Genomic DNA, 19,260 nt, shown 5'->3' with positions numbered 1-19,260 from the left:
CTGTAGGAAAACATCGCAGTGAGATTCCAGTGACACCGTCTAAGATAGTGAAGTATTTTTAAATTGGGCACCTGGGCAATGTTAGAAATCCACACTTTAGGATTTATATCCCAAAACTTACCATCTGAGCTTTGGAGGTGCTGAAAGATCCCCAAGTGGCTGCAGGGTTTCTGGATGTGCTCAGAAACATGGTGCAATGCTCTGCTTGAGGTGTAGGGATGTCCCAAGGAAACTTAGGAACTACCATGGGAAAAGAGCTGAGGAGAAGGGACATGCGGTGCCTCATGCAGTCTGAGTCATAACCCAGCTCAGGGAAGATGTGAAGGGATATTTTTTCTCTCGTGCATGGATGTGCTGGTACCATCATAACTTGGTGGGTTTTTTTTAATTCAGTGGTTTTCTTCATCCCTTTTGCTGAGTTTCCCTATTACAAAATAGTACGTGAGTCCAGAAGGAGGAAGAAGCGTAATTTCTTAGTGCTAAGCGAATATTCCTTTATTTAGTTCCTGCTCGTAAAAGGATTCAAGTTGATAAAGGTTTTGGTAAGAACAGTCTGGGGTGGGATGCAGGTTCATTGATGAGACAGACTGTCTCTTACCAAGCCTGAGCAGGAGTGGTGGTTCGGGAAGTTTCTGACTGGTTCAGAAAGCAGCAGAGGGCACCTCTCTGTTTACCAAGAGCAGTACTTGAAATTCAGTGTTACTTTTTACTTCTGCAGCTCTTGGTGACAGTCCTCTGAACTTCACAAACTTGAGTTCATGAGCTCTGAGACATCCCACTCAGAGGGAGATGCTGGTCACAGCCTGCTGTGGTCCAGGAGAGCTCAAATGGCCTCACTTAAGACAACTGTTTATTGGGTCACAAAATGATTGACTTTAATCATTAGTAAATTTCCATCCTGGCCACAACCCGAGTTGGTAATTACCAGTTCCAGTAACAGCGTACCATTCTAGTCAGGCTACGACCAAGGGGAGGAATCTTCCAAGGCTGTAGGGGGATGACTGATTATTCCTTAGCCAGGCAGCAGGAGTCCCTGCTCTGGTCAGTACTGCTCCCTCCTTAACCATGCAAAAGTGCCTGGTGCAGCCAAGGGACACTTCACTGCCCAAGTCATTTAAGAAAGGCCAAGGCCTGACAAGGATTCCTGAGATGGCAGAGCAGCCCTGGGCAGAGTTGGGGAGATGCATCACCACAGCCAGTCAATGCAGACAAACCGGAGGGAAGAAGATGAATCCTGTTCAGAGTTTACAGGATGGGGCTGTGTTTAATCCAGCACTGACAAGCCTCAGGTAGGATTTAGATAGCAATCTGTTAGTCAGTATGCGAAAGAGGAAGTCGGTTCACTTTGCAGTAGATAACTGGCTGGCAAGGGGGAAGCAGCGCTTCAGCTGGTGGCAGCAAAGCACAGGAGGAGGCAGTACCCAGAAGCCGGTTGCAGAGTTCCAGCACCACCCAGCCTGGGATTTAGGACTTCCTTGGCCAAAGGTTTCCAGTCCAGCATTTTAGCAATTCCCAGGAAGGGCTGCTGCTGTTACAAGGGTGGGAAATGTAGCATCAGTTGTACCTTGTACCACTGTAAGGCCTGGCATGGACAGGGCTTCCTTTGGTGGGGGAGCAAAGAAGGTGAGGAGCAGGAACCTGAGCCAGACACACACCTCCAGGGACCTTGGCTTGTCCCACAGACAGTCTTGCCAAGACAAAGCAGAATATATTGGCAAGTCATAATCACTTTATTTTGGAAGTTGACACGATTTTGACATGAAGAGACTACATAGTTAAAAACTGAAGCTGCAACAAGCTGAAAGTAGAAAAATATACTGTATGTAGGTACAAAGGCTTGTTAAACTAGTTAACATTATAAAATGCACCAAAAGTTGTTTAAATAAGCACACCTGATGTGTTAACATGCATTGAATTCTTCCTTTGAACTCCAGCTAAGCAGTAATTTCTGATGCAGAAAGCTTCCTATCCCTATTGGCAGGGAGTCTGAGGAAATAAAACATCTTCCCTGACTGCCCCCAGTTCTTGGGAAACCTGGTTTACCTGAAGCAAGCCCTAATCGCAACAGAGCTTGAAGCAAACTGAAAGTGTTAAGTAAGATCTGCATTCAAAAGACATTTGAATTCCCTTATGCACAGGACCTTTGATTTGGGGGTGCTAACGGAAATGTCACTGATGCTCCACTTCCCCTGTGCTGTTGAAATAACCTGGAGAGAAACACCTTGAGGTTCCTACCCATGCTCAGATTCACAGTGATTGCTGTTAAGGGAATAGAAGCATTGAAGACTTCTTTCTTTCTTTTGCTTGAATTGTATTTCCATGGCTTTCATCTCACACCTGAAGTTAAGCAGTACCACAGCAGCTGGGCTGTGCAGACAGCAGAAGAAAACCCACACTACTGTTCCTTTTAAAAACCCCAAATGTAACATTTTTGAGTTCAATTGAAATCTGTTTCTCAAAGTACTTAAAAGCTGAGACAGAAGCAGCGCTGCTGGCAGGAAGATGTCTCAGGCAACACAAACATACTTATCTTTTTGTGGGGGGGACCACTGAGACTTTAGACCTTGTCTGCATTTTTATTCCAGCTTAAGAGACTGCAAATCAGGCGTCAGTTCTCAGTGTAATTTTAATAAGCTTCACTCCTGCCTTCAACCAGTTTTGTCTTCAAACTTTGAAGCTAAACTAATTTTAGCTCAAAATCAAGCGTAGTCTTTTCTACAAAGCATAACTGGGTTTTGGCAGTGAAAGTACTGTACTGATAATGTAATTCAAATATGAATTTCTATTTGAAGCTCACTTAGAGTGAAAACAGTCAGGCAGTGAAGAGTTTAGGTGAGACAGATTAGATACCTAAAAAACCCAAACCAACTGTACCATCCAGGTTTAGAAAGAGCAGCAGCTAAATGCCACCAGTGTAAATTCATTAATCCGGCTGGCAGACTGTTGTTATTTGTATGACTTTGTATGACTGTTCTATGCAGATGTTGACATCAGGCTTTAAAAGTCAGCTTAAGAAAGTTATTTAAAGACACTGGGACAGTGCATTGTAGTTGCAGAACAGTTACTTCCTGCAAGATGCCACCTTGTAGTGAGTTAAAGTGCCCATTTTCCCAACAGGAATCAGAATGTCACCGTATCTGTCAGATCCTGATTGTAGCAGAACACACTGAATTTTCTTGTCTTGCATAATTTGGTGCTTGTATGCTGTTGGAAGGCTATACCCTGATTGAAGGAATAAAATCAAGAGCATGAAGGCTTCCACTTCCTTATCCACTTTTCCTACAGAAAATAAGCACCACTCTATACCCGTAGATACAAACAGCCTCAGTCTCTCTTTAAACCTTTTGTGCAAATTAAATATTCAAAAAGTGTCTCCATCAGCATATATCTGGCTTCAGTCCTGCTCCATGCCACTCTGCAGAGGTCAGTCAGCTTGCGAAGCAGACCTGTCTTTCACTTGGCAAGCCAGGACAGCATCGTGAATACTGTGAAACAGCAACTCTCTCGTTACAGTGTTATCAAAAAAATTCAGTCTTGTCAGCTCATTCATAACAGGGCCTAAAAACAGAAACCAAACATGGCATCAGTGTGTAAAATGAAGTACAAAGATGCAAGAAGACAACACCTTGTTCTCTGACTTGTTATTACTTAAAACATTGAAAATAGCCAGGTGGATCACATGCTACTTCTACTCCAAACAGGTAATTCACTTATCCAGACATACAGAGAGGCCTGTTCTTGGCCGAAGGTGATACAATTCAAACTATCAGAAACTTGGAACATTGCAGACTTTCCCCCTCATTACATTCATACAACAGTTCCAAGATACAAAGTTTGGTGTGGCATTTACAATTTGCCAGCTGGAATAAATGGACGCAGGATCCAGTCCTGATAGAACTGTGCCCTACTTTCACTAAAGTGAAAGTTTTAATGCATATGGGCTTGCTTTTCCTCAGATGTGATGTGCTGATACTACTGAGGCACGTGGCAGCAGAAAATACGGGACCAGAGGGAAAGAAAGGAAATACACTGTCCCCCATAAAGGTCACAAACCCCCAACTCACCACTGCAGCTGGCAATACAGACACAGACACCAACTTCTTTGTATTCTTTTATAATCTGCAACAGAGTTAAACTGAAGTTAAACACAGGTATATCACTGTACGCACTGCCGTTCTGGGAGATGTAAGCCTATTACTGTGAAGCTGCACAGTTCACATTCCCCAGAATTCAGCTAGAACTTACAGAGCTACAGAATTAAATCCATGATTAGGTGAGATACGGGACTGTTTGAGCTGGCATTTATGTCTCACAAGTTTTCTCTGGGGTTTTCTGGGAAAAAAAGCCCTACTTACTGATTTTAGTGTTTTTGCTCCAACTGAATCCACAAAGTTCACCGGGGCGAAATCCAGAATTAAAGAGTGGATGTTTGCTTTGGGCTCCACAAAATGTTCATGTTCATCAGGAGATGTGTCTTGTACGCTAACATCTGCAGATGCAAATTTTCCATTTACAGGTAATTCATCATTTGCTATCTCATGTTTTACATTTGCTTCCACATCGTTAGTCTGGGAGAGAAGATAAATAATGTTTAATGACAGCCAATGCTTGTTCAGCGTAGATCCTCTTCCTCCCCATAGTCTGTTGCTTCCGCCTTTAAATGGCGTATAGCTCCTAACTGTGACAGGCACTGGCTGTACATGCATGCATACTTCCGTATCTCACATATATCAAGGTTCATTCTCTGATGCCCAGCATTTGTACAATCACTTAAAGAGCTTAAAGCTGTTATCTTAGGAGGGAATTACCCATTTCCTTCAAACACTGACACCTGCTCATACGTTCTTACTCCATTTCCATGCCTTATCCCTGCTGATCCTGTCAAGGCCTATATATTCAAAAGAAGCAACAGCAACTGGGCTCTTAAGTTAGGCTTTTAGTAAAAATAAAATGGTATAAAGCTCCCACCATCGGGGTGAATTTAAACATGCACAACAGTACAAGCACGTTTCAAACAGCCCTTCTCAATGTACCTGCCTCACTTAACCACACCAGGATCAGCAGTGCTAATGGCACTTTTTTATTACAGGGGCTGCTAATTTTAATTAATTTATTTCTGCATGATTATTCCAAGTGTATGGGGAGGGACAGAGGCAGGGTCATGCCAATTTCTGCTGACACCACTTATGAGACAGTCTGACTGTATGGAAAGGCTCTGCTATATTCTACCTGCCTGTAATCAAGGTTCAACACAATCTAGTCCAGCCATGAACCCCTGATCCTCATGCAGTGTGGACAGGCTGCTGAGGGAACAGCAAAGTGCTTGCTCCTGAAGCCTTCCTACCTCAGCAGCACTCTGCACCTTGTTTATACAAGAACAGCAACACCACAAAACAGCACAATAGCTGATAAAGCAGAGCTAAATATTTACCGAAGACTTGACCAATTTCAGTACAGCTTTCTTTTTGAGTTTATTTGCTGCCTTGAGTTCCCTGGCATGCCTCTTCCGGGCTTTTTTCCTTGCTGCTAATATTGCAGAAGGGTCCACTCCAGTCTGTCATGAAAAGAAGGCGCAATCAGAAGAGATTCAGCTTGTTAGGATAACACTGCAGCACAGGTTAGCCCTGAATGAATCACTGTCATGAATTTAAAACACAAGCCTGCATTGTTCAGCCTCTCTTGGTGGGGGTGAGAAGGGTATCAAGTAAGAAGGAATAATCTTGGCAAGTGCTGTGTTAACAAGATGAAGAAGAGATGCATCACATTCTTTTCTTTAAATCAAAAAGTGCCATGTTTCAATGAAGGCTGATTTGAGTGGAGAGAGCAAAGAGGAGAGAAGTGCACCTGGCCATCAATCACTCTTGCTTTGTGAAGGTAAGTACCACCCACCTGGTTTACATGACTCACTGTAGGAGCTACAGAAAAATTGTTCAGAAGTTAGTACAGGTGCAGTTGGTGCCAGGCCAGGCAGTTCTGCCCTCAGCTAGTGCTGTTATTGCCACTCCCACCCGGTCAAACACCAGTTAGACAGCAGGCGAGGCATACTCTGTATGCAGGTCATTTGTTCCTCATGAGAGGCATTAAATGCCCACAATATTCCACAGTCTCACACTCCAATAAAATTTATCACCCAAGAAGGAAGCTTTTACTTCCAGACATTTTGTTTTCAGTTCAGCAAATACTATTTTCCTCTGAAAAAAAAGGCGTCTTTGACCAGTTTGTGCTCTGCAACCACCACACTCTTCATTCACAAGCAGTCAGTATTAACTTACGCTTTACCAGTTTATTCCCTCCCACCACATTGTTACTCCCTAAAATGGTGAGCAGTTGGCTGGAGGGCCACCTTCTCATGTCTTACTGATCACCAGGGGCCACAGGCTGAAAGATGTTCCAGAAACCAGTTTGAATTTTCAAGACATGGACATCAAAGAATTTGCTTTACTCACCTTTTTCTTCAGTGCACTTGTATATGACTCACTATTGGCAAAATAAAGTGATGCATTAGCTTGAAATATTTTTATTCCAGGATATTCTTTTACCTAAGGAAAAGAATATTGGATGTGCATAGTTAAGTATTGTCTGCACTAGAAGAAAAGCACCTGTGTGATCACAAGACACATGAATATGCAGCAACACAACAGCCAACCCTGAATGGCTATTGGCATGTGTCAAATAAAGAAGGTTGACTCTGCTGTGAGCAAAGCTGATCAGATCAGAGCCTCTCCCCTTCCTGGTGTAATACCGCACACAGTCAATGCCATGAAACATTTCTCCTTCTTTATAACAACAAAATGTACAGTCATAAAAAGGAATTTAATATTTGCAGTTCTCTGATGTTGCTATCTGCAGGTGGATTACCATGAGGAAATCTAGGAATACTTCCTTTCAGCCTCCCTTTCTACAAACATAATGACCTATTACTCTTTTTCCCTCTTTCTCATCTCTTCAGTTACCAAAACCAGACCCTTTCAAATCTTTGGTTTTAAACAGGCCTTCAGATAGATAGGTCTCAATATCACTTCTTTCCTCTGCTTTAAATGAAGTCATCCTTAAACAGGCTGCACTCTTGGCATGTTACATGCAAATGACCTGGCCAGCAGCAGTGATCCAACCTGCCATATGCTGCCAATTTGTCTTTATACAGGAGAAGGAAATGCTGACTGCAGTCAGCATCACAAAAATGGAGTCTCCTCTGCGTACAGCTGCAAATATGCCCACATATAATTCTGCTTTGTACCTTATTCAAAGCAAAACTGCTAGTGAGAATATTTTCAGATTACAGCATCATCTTTTCACATAGGTTTTTATAGATTTAAAAACCTAGACTTTTGTAGTCTAGGTTTTTAAAAGCCTAGACTTTACTAAGCTTTTACTAGTAAAGGGAGCTGTAGCCTTAATAACCACACCTTTGAGAACACAGCAGAGTGCAGAAAATTGTAGTTTCTATTTGTGAATAAATACAGTGCGTTTATATCCATTATATTGACAAAATGTACTGCTTTCGCCAACTTTTACTTGAACAAAATAGCATTTATAAGAAACTAAGTGCATGGCAAGCAATTGTGCCATTAATCATCTACATTTAATGAGCAGGAGATGGGTGGAGGCAGACAGATGCTGTTTTGAACAGTTGGTGGAATTCTGAAGAACATATCAGTTTGGATCCTGGGTTCCATGGATTTCATGCAATACTGTAACACAAGTAAAGAAGATAGCCTTGTATGTACTCGTGTACATAGAAGGTTTAGCAGTGGTATTCCTACAAACCTGACTATTTTGTACATGATAGAACAATGGAAGTAGTATAAAGGTTACTGGTTAAACATACATGCAGTACCAAAGCCTAGCATTTTGAACAAAATACCTTTTACTACTAAAATAAAGTTTATTTTCTTTTCCTTCAACAGAGGTGAATGCTAGGCAGGCAGCAATGTACGTGCAGTATGGTAGGGCTAAGCAGCAAATTGCCACAGTCATCTTTGCTCTACTACATAAAACTCTTCAATGCAGAAGAATGCACTCCTACCTCTTCATATTCTTCCACATTACAGTAGATGTCAGTGTCAGGAATCTGACCAAGGATTCTGTACTGAGGACTAGAAAGAAATGGAAGCAAATGTTTCAGTAATACACTTACAAACTGGAAAAGTGAATGTTTGATACAGATTGAAACTTACTTTAATAGTCATTCTGCAGTGCCTGTCTGGTACAGGCTTATCTAAACGTGGTTAAACACAGTAGGCAGTTTTATGGCAGGAATACAATAAGGGGACCATTTGGTGACCAGACAAGTTTGCCTCTGCCAGTGCAAAGCCAATTTATAAACTTTGCACTATAATGCTGTCATGTTCTGAAAAGCATGGGGCAAAGCATGCGAAGGTTCAGGGCAAGCTCTGTTTGGCAATAACTGGTGCAACTACACTGACTACCTTGCGAAAATGGAAACTCATGCTGGTAGGAAACATGCTGCAACGTCGAAGAGCCACTCTGCTCCCAAGGACAATTCCTGAGCACATGAATATTCCCAACTTACAAGCAATGTGATGGCAAAGTACATTATTGTTCTGTTTGCAAGAACAAAAATGTATAGAGATGACAGAAAAATACACTTATTTATGCAGAGGAAATCTTAGAATTTGCTTCCATTCCAACGCAGACTGAAACCAGGACTTTTATACAAAAAAAAGAAAAGAAGCCTCACATGACAGTCCTATCCACAAATCATAGAATCATAGAATAGTTAGGGTTGGAAAGGACCTCAAGATCATCTAGTTCCAACCCCCCTGCCATGGGCAGGGACACCTCACACTAAACCATCCCACACAAGGCTTCATCCAACCTGGCTTTGAACACTGCCAGGGATGGAGCACTCACAACCTCCCTGGGCAACCCATTCCAGTGCTTCACCACCCTAACAGGAAATAAATCATTTCACTCTAGACCCAGAAAGCTTCACAGAAAACTTCTGTCACTTGGAATGTGGAAAGAAGAGAAACGATGTGAAAAACTAAAGGGCAGGCACAATTTTTTGATAAATTAGAACTTTCTTATAAAATACCTAAACATTCATCTAGTGATAACCCGACACAACTTCTGATTGACCTTGGCAATTAGTGCACAGAAATGTAATCATTTACTGAAACTGGAATCGAGCAGATTCAAAGTTCTAAACTCTAGGCATTAAAAACAAGTAAACAAGATGATTAATAAATAAAAGAAATCGAATTCTTATGTTTGTTATTGGAACTGCAAGTTCACATCCTCTAGAAATGTTGTTCTCGGAAAATAAAATGTGAACCCTGGATCAGGGCCACAAGAGCATGACCTATATTAGGAGCAGATTCTATACTGTATACAGTTGAAGGGGGTGGAATGGTCTTCTGTTGATTTGCACCCCTTAAACAAACGAAACCACACAGGAGATCAGCAAACACTAATTTTGATAAAGAAGAAATCTGACCTTTGTGTTCTGTAAATAATGGTTATCATCGCAAACGCTACTGCAGTAAGCAAACCATAGTCTAGTCCCAGGAAAAGAGAAGCCAGGAAAGCTACCACCCAGATGGCCTAAAACAAAGAAAAGGTCTGAATTATTATATGTCCTTTTCTGTTAACAGCAAAACCAACAGCATAATTCAACCTCAAAACCTATGTATCAATTCTGTTCAGGAACACACTAAAATGTAATCCATCATGATAGCAGACTGTAATTACCTTAACCTTTCAGAAGGGGTAAAAGCTCAAGGCACACTAACATAACATCTGACAAACTGTCACATATTAATTAATGCTTTAAATCCTGTTCTCCAAGGAATCCTGCGTTACCATCAGACTCCACATACTTTAGGATTAAAAAAACATATTCAAGGCCTGCAAGTAGCACTCACCTAACTTCCTTCAGCCAGCTAATCCAGGAGAAAAATGCCACTGAAATGTTCCCTCTGATACACTCTCAGTTCTGGCCCACCCCAGCCAGGTTTTTGGTGGATGGCAAATACCTTCAACCAGTTTTCTTTGTTGCTCTATTTTTCAAATTATTCCCAGACATTCCCACAGCCTTCAGTGCAGTTCCTATAGCAACACTGCAAATGCTTTGCTTTTACTGCAACCAAACTACTCTGACCTGAGTTAAAGGTTGCTGAAAAACAACAAAAACATTCTTGTCTGCAACAGATCACTCTCCTGGAGTACTTACAGCTCCATGTTTTATGCTCATCTGCAATGCAACACCAATTTGTAACTCCTTCATAAGTTTCTAACTTGTTTGGGGGTCAGGAAGAAGAGGAGCAACAAATTTAATACAGTAAAATACATGCACTGAGCTGCGTATTACTCACCAGCTCAATCCTACTGGTTCTCCAGAAGTGTGCGACATCTCCAAACTGTTTAAACATTCCTTTCAGGTTCACCATGACAATTGCAGCTAGCACTGTCTAAGAATATTGCACAAATGCAATTTTCAGAAGCAAAATAAACCCAATGCCAAGTAAGAACTTAAGAGCATCACAAATAGCTGTATTTCTGTGCTATGTGACAGAAGGAACTGGGTCTGTTTAGCCTGGAGAAAAGAAGGCTCAGGGTGGACCTTATCGCTCTCTACAACTGCCTGAAAGGAGGTTGTAGTGAGGTGGGGGTCAGTCTCTTCTCCCAGGCAACAAGTGATAGAATGAGAGGAAATGGTCTCCAGTTGCACCAGGAGAGGTTTAGATTGGATATGAGGAAAAATAACTTTACTACAAGGGTTGTCAAGCACTGGCACAGGCTGCCAAGGGAAGTGGTTGAGCCACCATCCCTGGAGGTATTTAAATCAGATGTGTAGACGTGGCACTTAGGGACGAGGTTTACTGGTGGACTTGGCAGTGCTAGTTTTATGGTTGCACTTGATGATCTTAAAGGTCTTTTTCAACCTAAATGATTCTGAAGGGGAATTGCTTGAAGGTATCATTTTTATGTTCTAAGGACAGAGCCCAGAATATCCAATATTATAAACATCAACAAAAAGCATGCTGGATCCTCCAAAATATTATTAATTTCTAGTCTAATTACAGCAAAAATGCATACAAAATTTAAAGGTTTCTGGACAAGCCCTGACTGTGTTGCTTACTGATCATCCCACAACCTCTGTTTTAGGCAATATTCACTGGCCTCTGTCCACTGACAATGCAATGCCTAACAGGCAAAACTCCCTTACCTGCGGAAGTGGTTCAAAGAGGTATCCAACAGCTACAATTACCAGCAGAACCATAATTGAGGAGAGAGTGCCTGCAATCTGAACAAAAGAAGACAGAAATTACTTCAAGTGCCCCAAAAGGGCAGTATTACTGATTAGTTTACCCCTCTCATGCTTTCCACAATGCTGGTTGTTCAAATGACTTTTGATCCCTCCCACTCAGTTCACCCATTCTGGTTGTTGTGTGGCTTTCTCTCCTGGACCAAATTTGAAACACGGGAAACTCCAGTTATTCCTTCTGGCCCAGGCAGAGAAATCTGGCAGTCTAGTGAAGCTTCAGTTGTTAGCTTTGGAGCTTCGAAAAGCAAACTGGGTTTGGCTCAAAATTTGGGTTTACATACCTGTGTTTTCCCACCAGTGCTTTCCTGAACAAGACTCCGAGACATCGAGCAAGTGACTGAAAAGCTTTGGAAAAATGACCCCACAGAGTTGCATATTCCCAAGGCAATAAGTTCCTGTGTTAAACAATAAAGTGAAACAAAATCAGTTACACCGAGCAACTGTACAAAGCTAGAGCTACCCATACATATTAATAACAACATCTTATTTATAGTGCGTTTGAGCAATCTTATTGCAGAGAATAAGCAACCTTATTTTGCTTATACTTGTGGTTCTCATGCAATTGCCAGCTGATACATGTTAAATCATCTGTTAAATAAAGTGTCTGATGAAGTGCCGGAGACATTTGCCATCCTTTAATGTTATGGTAGTGAGTCAGACTGAAAACTAAAATGAATGACAGCATTGCTTGTTTTAAGGATTTCTTCAACTTTGAGATAACTTGAATTTCAACCCTGAATATACATGGAATATGGTTTCCCATACAAACACTATTCTTTGCTTCCCACCCTAAACTATCTGGTTAGTACTATTAGAACCAAGAGCAGCGTTGGCTGTGTTTCCATGGGTGATAAAATCCACTGCTGTACATGACAAAACCAATGTGTGTCCATTGCTTCATCAAGAAGATCCCTCACGAAAACTGTTATTGTGAGCGACATCAGAGCTCCATCTACCTCAGTACTGTTTCTGATTCGTAAGAAAGTATTTGCTTGCAGTGAGGCCTCCCCAGATTACTCTGCATCCTGCTATTTGTAACTGAGGTGATCTGAGCTACAGGTTATCAGTAATTCTCAATGGGTTTTTCTCTTTGCATTTGTACAGTCCTTTTTTGGTTTGCTTAAACACTCAGCATGCACTGCATCCTGTGACAAGGAGTTCTGTGGTTTAAGATCCAGCTGAAGTAGCGTGTGGCACTGAGGAAAAGATCTACAATGAACAACCATGCATATGTCCAAGTCTAACAGAAGCAAGTTTCCCAAAATGAAGCTAAAAGTGAAACTGGTTATCAAAACACAGCCAGAAGAAGAACTTAATTCCTGGCATTTAAATGTGTAGGCTGTCAAAAATCTGATCTGATTCCACTATGAACGAAAAACTTACTTTTCACAGAATCATAGAATAGTTAGGGTTGGAAGGGACCTTAAGATCATTTAGTTCCAACCCCCCTGCCATGGGCAGGGACAGCTCACACATGCTGTCCAATATCCCATTCTATTTTAACAACATAATAAAGGTGTTTCTGAGAATTTCCAACAAAGCAATTTCAGTACTTTACCTGATTACCATTAATGGTGTAGCCATGTTTAAGGGCAAAGATTTTGGCCATTGATACAGCCATTGAAAATCCAACTATTGCTATTGCTATTGCATCCACAAATATTGCTGGGATGAGCTGAATCTCGGGAACTGCTGGTGGACGTAACCTTGGAGATGAAATAATATTTACAAATTAGTATAAGAAAAGCCACATGCCATACAGAAAAGGTACAGTTTCAATAAGTATATATAATTCCTACCCTTGAGGAATATTCCCAACAACATCCACTTTGTATGACTCATTCAGATTCATTCCAGCTGAAACTCCTGTGCCAATGATTACCTAAAAATCCAAACACATTTGTAAACATCAGCTAGAAAGAGAAAAAGCAACCTGAAGAACTAATAACAGCTAGCTGATTATGAATAATACACACAAGGATTTACATTTATTTGTCAATCAGTTTCCTAAGATTGAGGGGGTAAAGAAGTAGATAAAAAGGAGAAAGTATGAGTTTCCCTCCATCATGTTCAACCCTCACTGGTTTTATGAAGTTTTCTTGGAAACAGCTAAATGGAACATGCTATGGTATGATCTGAATCACTCAAATTCCCTTTGCCCAAGCCAAGCTCAGGCAGAATAGTGTATTGGAAACTGAATGCAAGGACAAGCCAAGGACATCTGCACTGCCATATTTTCATGTGCATAACCAGCATGCTATCTGTGAACAGAACCAGTGCAGCACCAGTGATTGCTTTGCTAGTGCCTTATCAAACAATACCCTGCTACACCACCTGCACCTTCTCTCAACAGCATCCCTTTTCTTTGTTCCTTCTGGCTAGATTGTGCCCTTACCTTCAGTTATTCCCTTTCTTGGCTCTGACTTTGTGCAGGGTGGTTTGAGAGCTCTAGTTACCCAAGAACTCATTTTTAAATCCAACCACTTTTAAAGGTGGAAGGTTACCTGGGTTGTGAGGTTTGTGTGTATTAAGCTGGTCTGCTTTATCCACGTATTTTGGAGTTGTCATTCAAAACAGAACCAATGCTGCAGTCAGTTATCAGTCTCAGAAACAGAAAAGGAAGCTTAAGTAGCAAGTCCAGTTGGTTCTAGCTTTTCTTTCTACCACTGCATTTTAAAAAGCCAGCAAGCCCTGTGGAACCTCTAAAACAGGCATCTGTAAGCACCTTCCTCCAGGAGGCGGTTCTGAGCTCTTGGATTCCAAGTGATAAATGTCATTCAAAGGCATGTCCCTCAGAGAATCATTCAGGTGCCCAAACTCCAGAACAGAGTGGGTTTTACAACAAATCTCTACCTATCTGTTGCCATCGGGGATGGTGGGTGTTTGTCTAAGTTTTCAGTTTCTCTTTGGGACTTTACGCCTAAAATTTGGGCACATCGGTCCATAACTTTATGAGTATCCAAACCTTCAACTGGATCAAGCCTCAAATTACTGATGTTCAACAGAAGTTACTCTAAAGCTCAATAGACTTGATAGAAAATGAAATAGTTTCTACAGCTTTAGGTTAGTTATAAAATTTAGCTATAGAATTTCACAATGCCCTTACCACAATGATCTCCATAGGAATAGGAATTGGGAGCTGCTTTTTAAACCGGAGATTGATTTCCTTGCCAATGAACAGTAGAACAATGCATGTTAATCCAATAACCAATGTAGCTATGTTGGTCATTGTTATATTTGAAAGCACAGCAGCTATGCTCTGCAACAAAACAGAAGTATCATAATTATTCCTAAGATAATATAATCTTTATGGAGATTTGTCACAGAAGAACAAGTTATACACTGTTGTTATATTCTTTATTTATTACTACATGAATCAGTGCCTCACCAAAATCCCCACTGTTCCCTCAAAACCCAGAAGTTCAGAGTATTGCAGTGAGGGAAATGTACTTGTTATTTACAGTATCTGTCTTCCTCAAATGGGGCAAAAAATTTGGAGAAAAGACTATCATAGAAGTCTAAACTAAACCACATCTTTTGCCCTCAACATTTTCACATGTACTTCATCTTGGCAGCTGCTTGAAAGCAATAAATGCAAACTTCTTCTAATACCTTCTAGCATTCCTTAGCAAGTCACATCTACTTAAAGCCGCATAAAGCATTCTAAAATGATGACGCTGCTGATAAAACCATTTAGGTTACCATAGCAGTATGATTAAATAAGAGTGATTTTGCACCACTGCTGACCTGGCCATTATGCCAAATATGGTTTAGTTGAAAACACTATTAAAAAGGTATTAGGAAAGAAATCTTGCTGGAACACAGAACTTGCTAGAGGGTAGATGTTTCCTCTACCAATTACTTCTCCTTCTTCCACTGCATTTAAAATAAATAAAAAGTAAATGACCTCTGGAGAGGTCTTTGAAAGAAAAGGTAGATACCTTTTTCTTTAGACAGGAGGAAAGTTAGAGCAATTATCAAGACATCATACATTCAATATGTCCTAATAGTACATCTCAAATGTTTACCCTCCCTCCTATTTGTTTGGCAGTTAGTATATCTGGTTTTCGGGTTAATGAACTAAACAGCAAATTAAGGAATTAATTATTAGCATGGCCTTGTTTTCAAAATGTTTGCTTTATCTGCACAAATACATAAGAGAGATTCCCACGAAGTATTTTCTATAGCCTCCATGTGGTTGAAATCCTGAAGCTTCATTATTGCTGAACCATCAATCCACTCAACAGCTTGGGTTTTCACAGATACCTGAGATTTTCCCTATTCTTCCACTCAGGAATTCCTGTCTGCAAAATCAAGGCATTGAATTTGTGGTAACAATTTTGGGGCTTTCTAGACTGGCAGTTTTGGTTTTACTTAAGTCATACTAACCAAATCATAGCTTTACACTGCATGGTTTTCCTTCTGTCTTCCAGCATCACTATGTGTTGGACAGAGTGGAAGATTAGGCTATGAGCTATGTTGAATAGTGAATCCCTCCATCAGTTTTAATGCTTAGGGTTTTCAATAAGTAACAATGTTTTACAATGACTGTCCTTATTTCAAAACAGTTTTTCCCACTATAAAGAACAGGTACATTTATGGTGACACAGCACATTGTGTCCAACTACGCTACAAAACAGCTTACAAACAGGAAATGAAGAATATACCTATCACGAATTGTGTGTGAAATTAATGAACTACAGACTGGGCAAGGTTCTGACAGTAACATTTCCTAGCTTCGCAAAACATGTCTCGTCTGTAGTGAAGCATTTAGTAGCACATTTTCCCATGCTGTACCAGAGACTCGGTTCAATGAACATTATCTGTTCATATTACAAAACTACATTTAGCAGAATCCTAAAATCTGCCCCTCTTAGACCATGCTGATCTATCAAGTTGCACCCAAGCAGCACTTTAAGATGTTCATATATTGCTGTGCACTTAAAGACGTTATACAGAGTTTTGAACACTGAAGCATTATTCTACTTGATGCCATCATACTAATAATGCTAATAACAACAACAATAATCACAATAAAGAATAAAAATAGGAAAAAGCTTAAGTACTAGATCCAGACAATGCAGAATTTGCATGTTTAGTAAATGTAGTCACTCACATATACAACTGAGAGGAGTCCACTATATCGGTTAGTCTTAATGCCAAATAAATACTTTAATTGGGAAGTGAAGACATGAACCGCAGCAGCAGTAGTAAATCCTCGTACTAGAGGCTCCGTTAAATAGATGGCTACAAATCCAAACCGAAGGAGACCTAAACACAACTAATGAAGAAGAGAAATATTAACCATTTGACTCCCACTGTAGCCTGAACATCAGCACTATGCAGTATACAGGCCACAGGACACTTCTTCCCTTGGTGCCCAAGCCAGGTCAGGCAAACCTGAACCTGGCCTTTCTAAAGCCGCAGTTAGCGAACAGCCATCAGTTTATCAAATCTTCCATGCCACTGGCAGGTGCAGTGTGGGATATGAATAAATGTATGTGTTTGCATTTATGGACAGATTAGAGAACATCAGGTTGAATTTGGACTTGTGCAAAGCGTTCAACACTGTCCCACATGACATCCTTGTCTCTAAATTGGAGAGACATCAATTTGATAGATGGACCACTTGGTGGATAAACAACTGGCGGGATGGCTGCACACAAAGAGTTGTGGTCAATGGCTCAATGTCCAGCTGGAGACCAGTAACGAGTGGTGTCCCTCAGGGGTCGGTGTTGGGACAGGTCTTGTTTGACATCTTTGTCAGTGACATGGACAGTGGGATTGAGTGCGCCCTCAGCAAGTTTGCCGATGACACCAAGCTGTGTGGTTCAGTTGATATGCTGGAGGGAAGGGATGCCATCCAGAGGGACCTTGACACGCTTGTGAGGTGGGCTGATGCCAACCTTATGAAGTTTAACCATGACAAGTGCAAGGTCCTACACCTGGATCAGAGCAATCCCAGACACAGCTACAGACTGGGCAAAGAAGAGATCCAGAGCAGCCCCGCGGAGAAGGACTTGGGGGTGTTGGTCAATGAGAAAATGAACATGAGCCGGCTTCAGTGTGCGCTCGCAGCCCAGAAAGCCAACCGTATCCTGGGCTGCATCAAAAGGAGCGTGACCAGCAGGTTGAAGGAAGTAATCCTGCCCCTCTACTCTGCTCTTGTGAGACCTCACCTGGAGTATTGTGTGCAGTTCTGGTGTCCTCAACATAAAAAGGACATGGAAGTGTTGGAACAAGTCCAGAGGAGGGCCACGAGGATGATCAGGGGACTGGAGCACCTCCCGTATGAAGATAGGCTGAGAAAGTTGGGGCTGTTCAGCCTGGAGAAGAGAAGGCTGTGTGGAGACCTCATAGCAGCCTTCCAGTATCTGAAGGGGGGCTATAGGGATACTGGGGATGGACTCTTCATTAGGGACTGTAGTGACAGGACAAGGGGTAACAGGTTCAAACTTCAACAGGGGAAGTTTAGATTGGATATAAGGAATAAATTATTTACTGTGAGGGTGGTGAGGCACTGGAATGGGCTGCCCAGGGAAGTTGTGAATGCTCCATCCCTAGCAGTGTTCAGGGCAAGGTTGGACAGAGCCTTGAGGTGACATGGTTTAGTGTGAGGTGTCCCTGCCCATGTCAGGGGGGTTGGAACTTGATGATCTTGAGGTCCTTTCCAACCCTAACTATTCTATGAATGAGAAACAATACAAAACAATAAATGGGAGGAGGTCTCTTTTTTCCAGCCAAGCCAAGATGCCAGAGACTTGACTTCAATGTATCCCTTGCCACTTCTGTTCTGTGGCTGCCATGAAACAGCCTGTATTCTACACAGTGCAGTGCTGAAGCACAAGTGTATTGACAGGGGATCCGACATGACCAAGCATCCCTTGCAACCAAGTCTAGCAGCAGCACCTGAACTTGCCCTTACAGGAAACTGCAAGCACATACCTGGATGATTCCTGTAAGAAGGGCGAGAGTCACAGCTACCTGTACCCTCTTGGCTTCCCTATCATTGTAATATTCAGGGGTATCTGTAACATTAGTAGAATTATAGCCTATAGAAATCACTTCATCAGGCACTTCTCTCAGAGCAACACCTCCAATCATCATACTAATCACAGCAAAGGTGCCTGAAATAAGAGGGAGAGAAAAATAATTGGTTAAAATCCTGGCTATTTTTTTTCTTTTTCTTGGGGATGGTTCTTATTAAGAGATATATGGAATTAAACTATAATAGTTTTCTACCTAAATATTGTATTTTTTTAGTCCTCAAATCCGCTCCAGTGCTCAGCACCATTAAAGCTAGTTAGATGGTGAACATACACTACACTAAGTAAACACCATTTTTTTTTCTATCTCAGTTTCTATTATGGAAATTAAAGATTCATTCTGGCCACACAGACAGCAATGAAATCATAGTTCTGGTGTTCACAGCACACATTTCTAGATCTAATCCAATAAAAGATGGTCTTGTATTCCTTCCTAAGTAGGGTGGATAAATTAACAATAAAAAGTACTGCTAATGTTTGACACATTTGCATTTCTTCTATTCACTTCAGTTGGAATTTATGGAAAACAACTACACTATTTCTCCATTTTTTTACAACTTTATTAAACACACACACATGGACTTCCAATTATCCATACAGATATACCTATGGATATGTGCTTGGAGGTTCCAAAAATGGTATATAGAAAAACAGGATAAAATGAAGAATATAGGCCAAATACTGGAGGAACAGCTGCCAGCATAGCATAGGCTAAACCTAGAAAAGAGACACAAATATGTATGTCAGGCAAACAACAGAAAGAAACCATCTGAAGCAAAAGGATTTAGGAACTCACCTAATAGGAAATCTAGTGACATATCACAGGTTTAAAAACCAAAAGATCTTGCAGGTAATACTCTTTAATATGTGTAATACTGTACAGCAGTTTCTAAAACCTGATGATTTGAGTCAGAAAGGCAGAAG

At 41.2% G+C, this 19,260-nt stretch overlaps 1 protein-coding gene across 4 annotated transcripts in view; it reads right to left on the bottom strand.

Annotated features, from left to right (window-relative positions):
* Window positions 1-1,709: 1,709 nt before the first annotated feature.
* SLC26A5 (solute carrier family 26 member 5) overlaps window positions 1,710-19,260 on the bottom strand; it is a 37,665-nt gene continuing 20,114 nt past the window's right edge. For 3 of the 4 annotated variants that reach the window (XM_065666494.1, XM_065666484.1, XM_065666500.1), the window contains exons 4-19: window positions 18,943-19,053; window positions 18,236-18,417; window positions 16,407-16,571; window positions 14,397-14,549; window positions 13,090-13,172; window positions 12,849-12,996; window positions 11,572-11,685; window positions 11,192-11,269; window positions 10,338-10,433; window positions 9,461-9,567; window positions 8,027-8,096; window positions 6,447-6,539; window positions 5,432-5,554; window positions 4,356-4,568; window positions 4,065-4,119; window positions 1,710-3,558 (exon numbers count right to left, since the gene is read on the bottom strand). In XM_065666494.1, coding sequence (XP_065522566.1) covers window positions 3,425-3,558; window positions 4,065-4,119; window positions 4,356-4,568; window positions 5,432-5,554; window positions 6,447-6,539; window positions 8,027-8,096; window positions 9,461-9,567; window positions 10,338-10,433; window positions 11,192-11,269; window positions 11,572-11,685; window positions 12,849-12,996; window positions 13,090-13,172; window positions 14,397-14,549; window positions 16,407-16,571; window positions 18,236-18,417; window positions 18,943-19,053 — 1,925 coding nt within the window. In that variant the 3' untranslated portion in view covers window positions 1,710-3,424. The other variant, XM_065666510.1, reaches the window with a different exon arrangement.

The sequence above is a fragment of the Lathamus discolor genome, chromosome 1, assembly GCF_037157495.1.
Source record: "Lathamus discolor isolate bLatDis1 chromosome 1, bLatDis1.hap1, whole genome shotgun sequence".
NCBI classification, from domain to species: domain Eukaryota; kingdom Metazoa; phylum Chordata; class Aves; order Psittaciformes; family Psittacidae; genus Lathamus; species Lathamus discolor.
The sequence above is the reverse complement of the archived record's forward strand: the minus strand, read 5'-3'. Positions and strand labels throughout refer to the sequence as shown.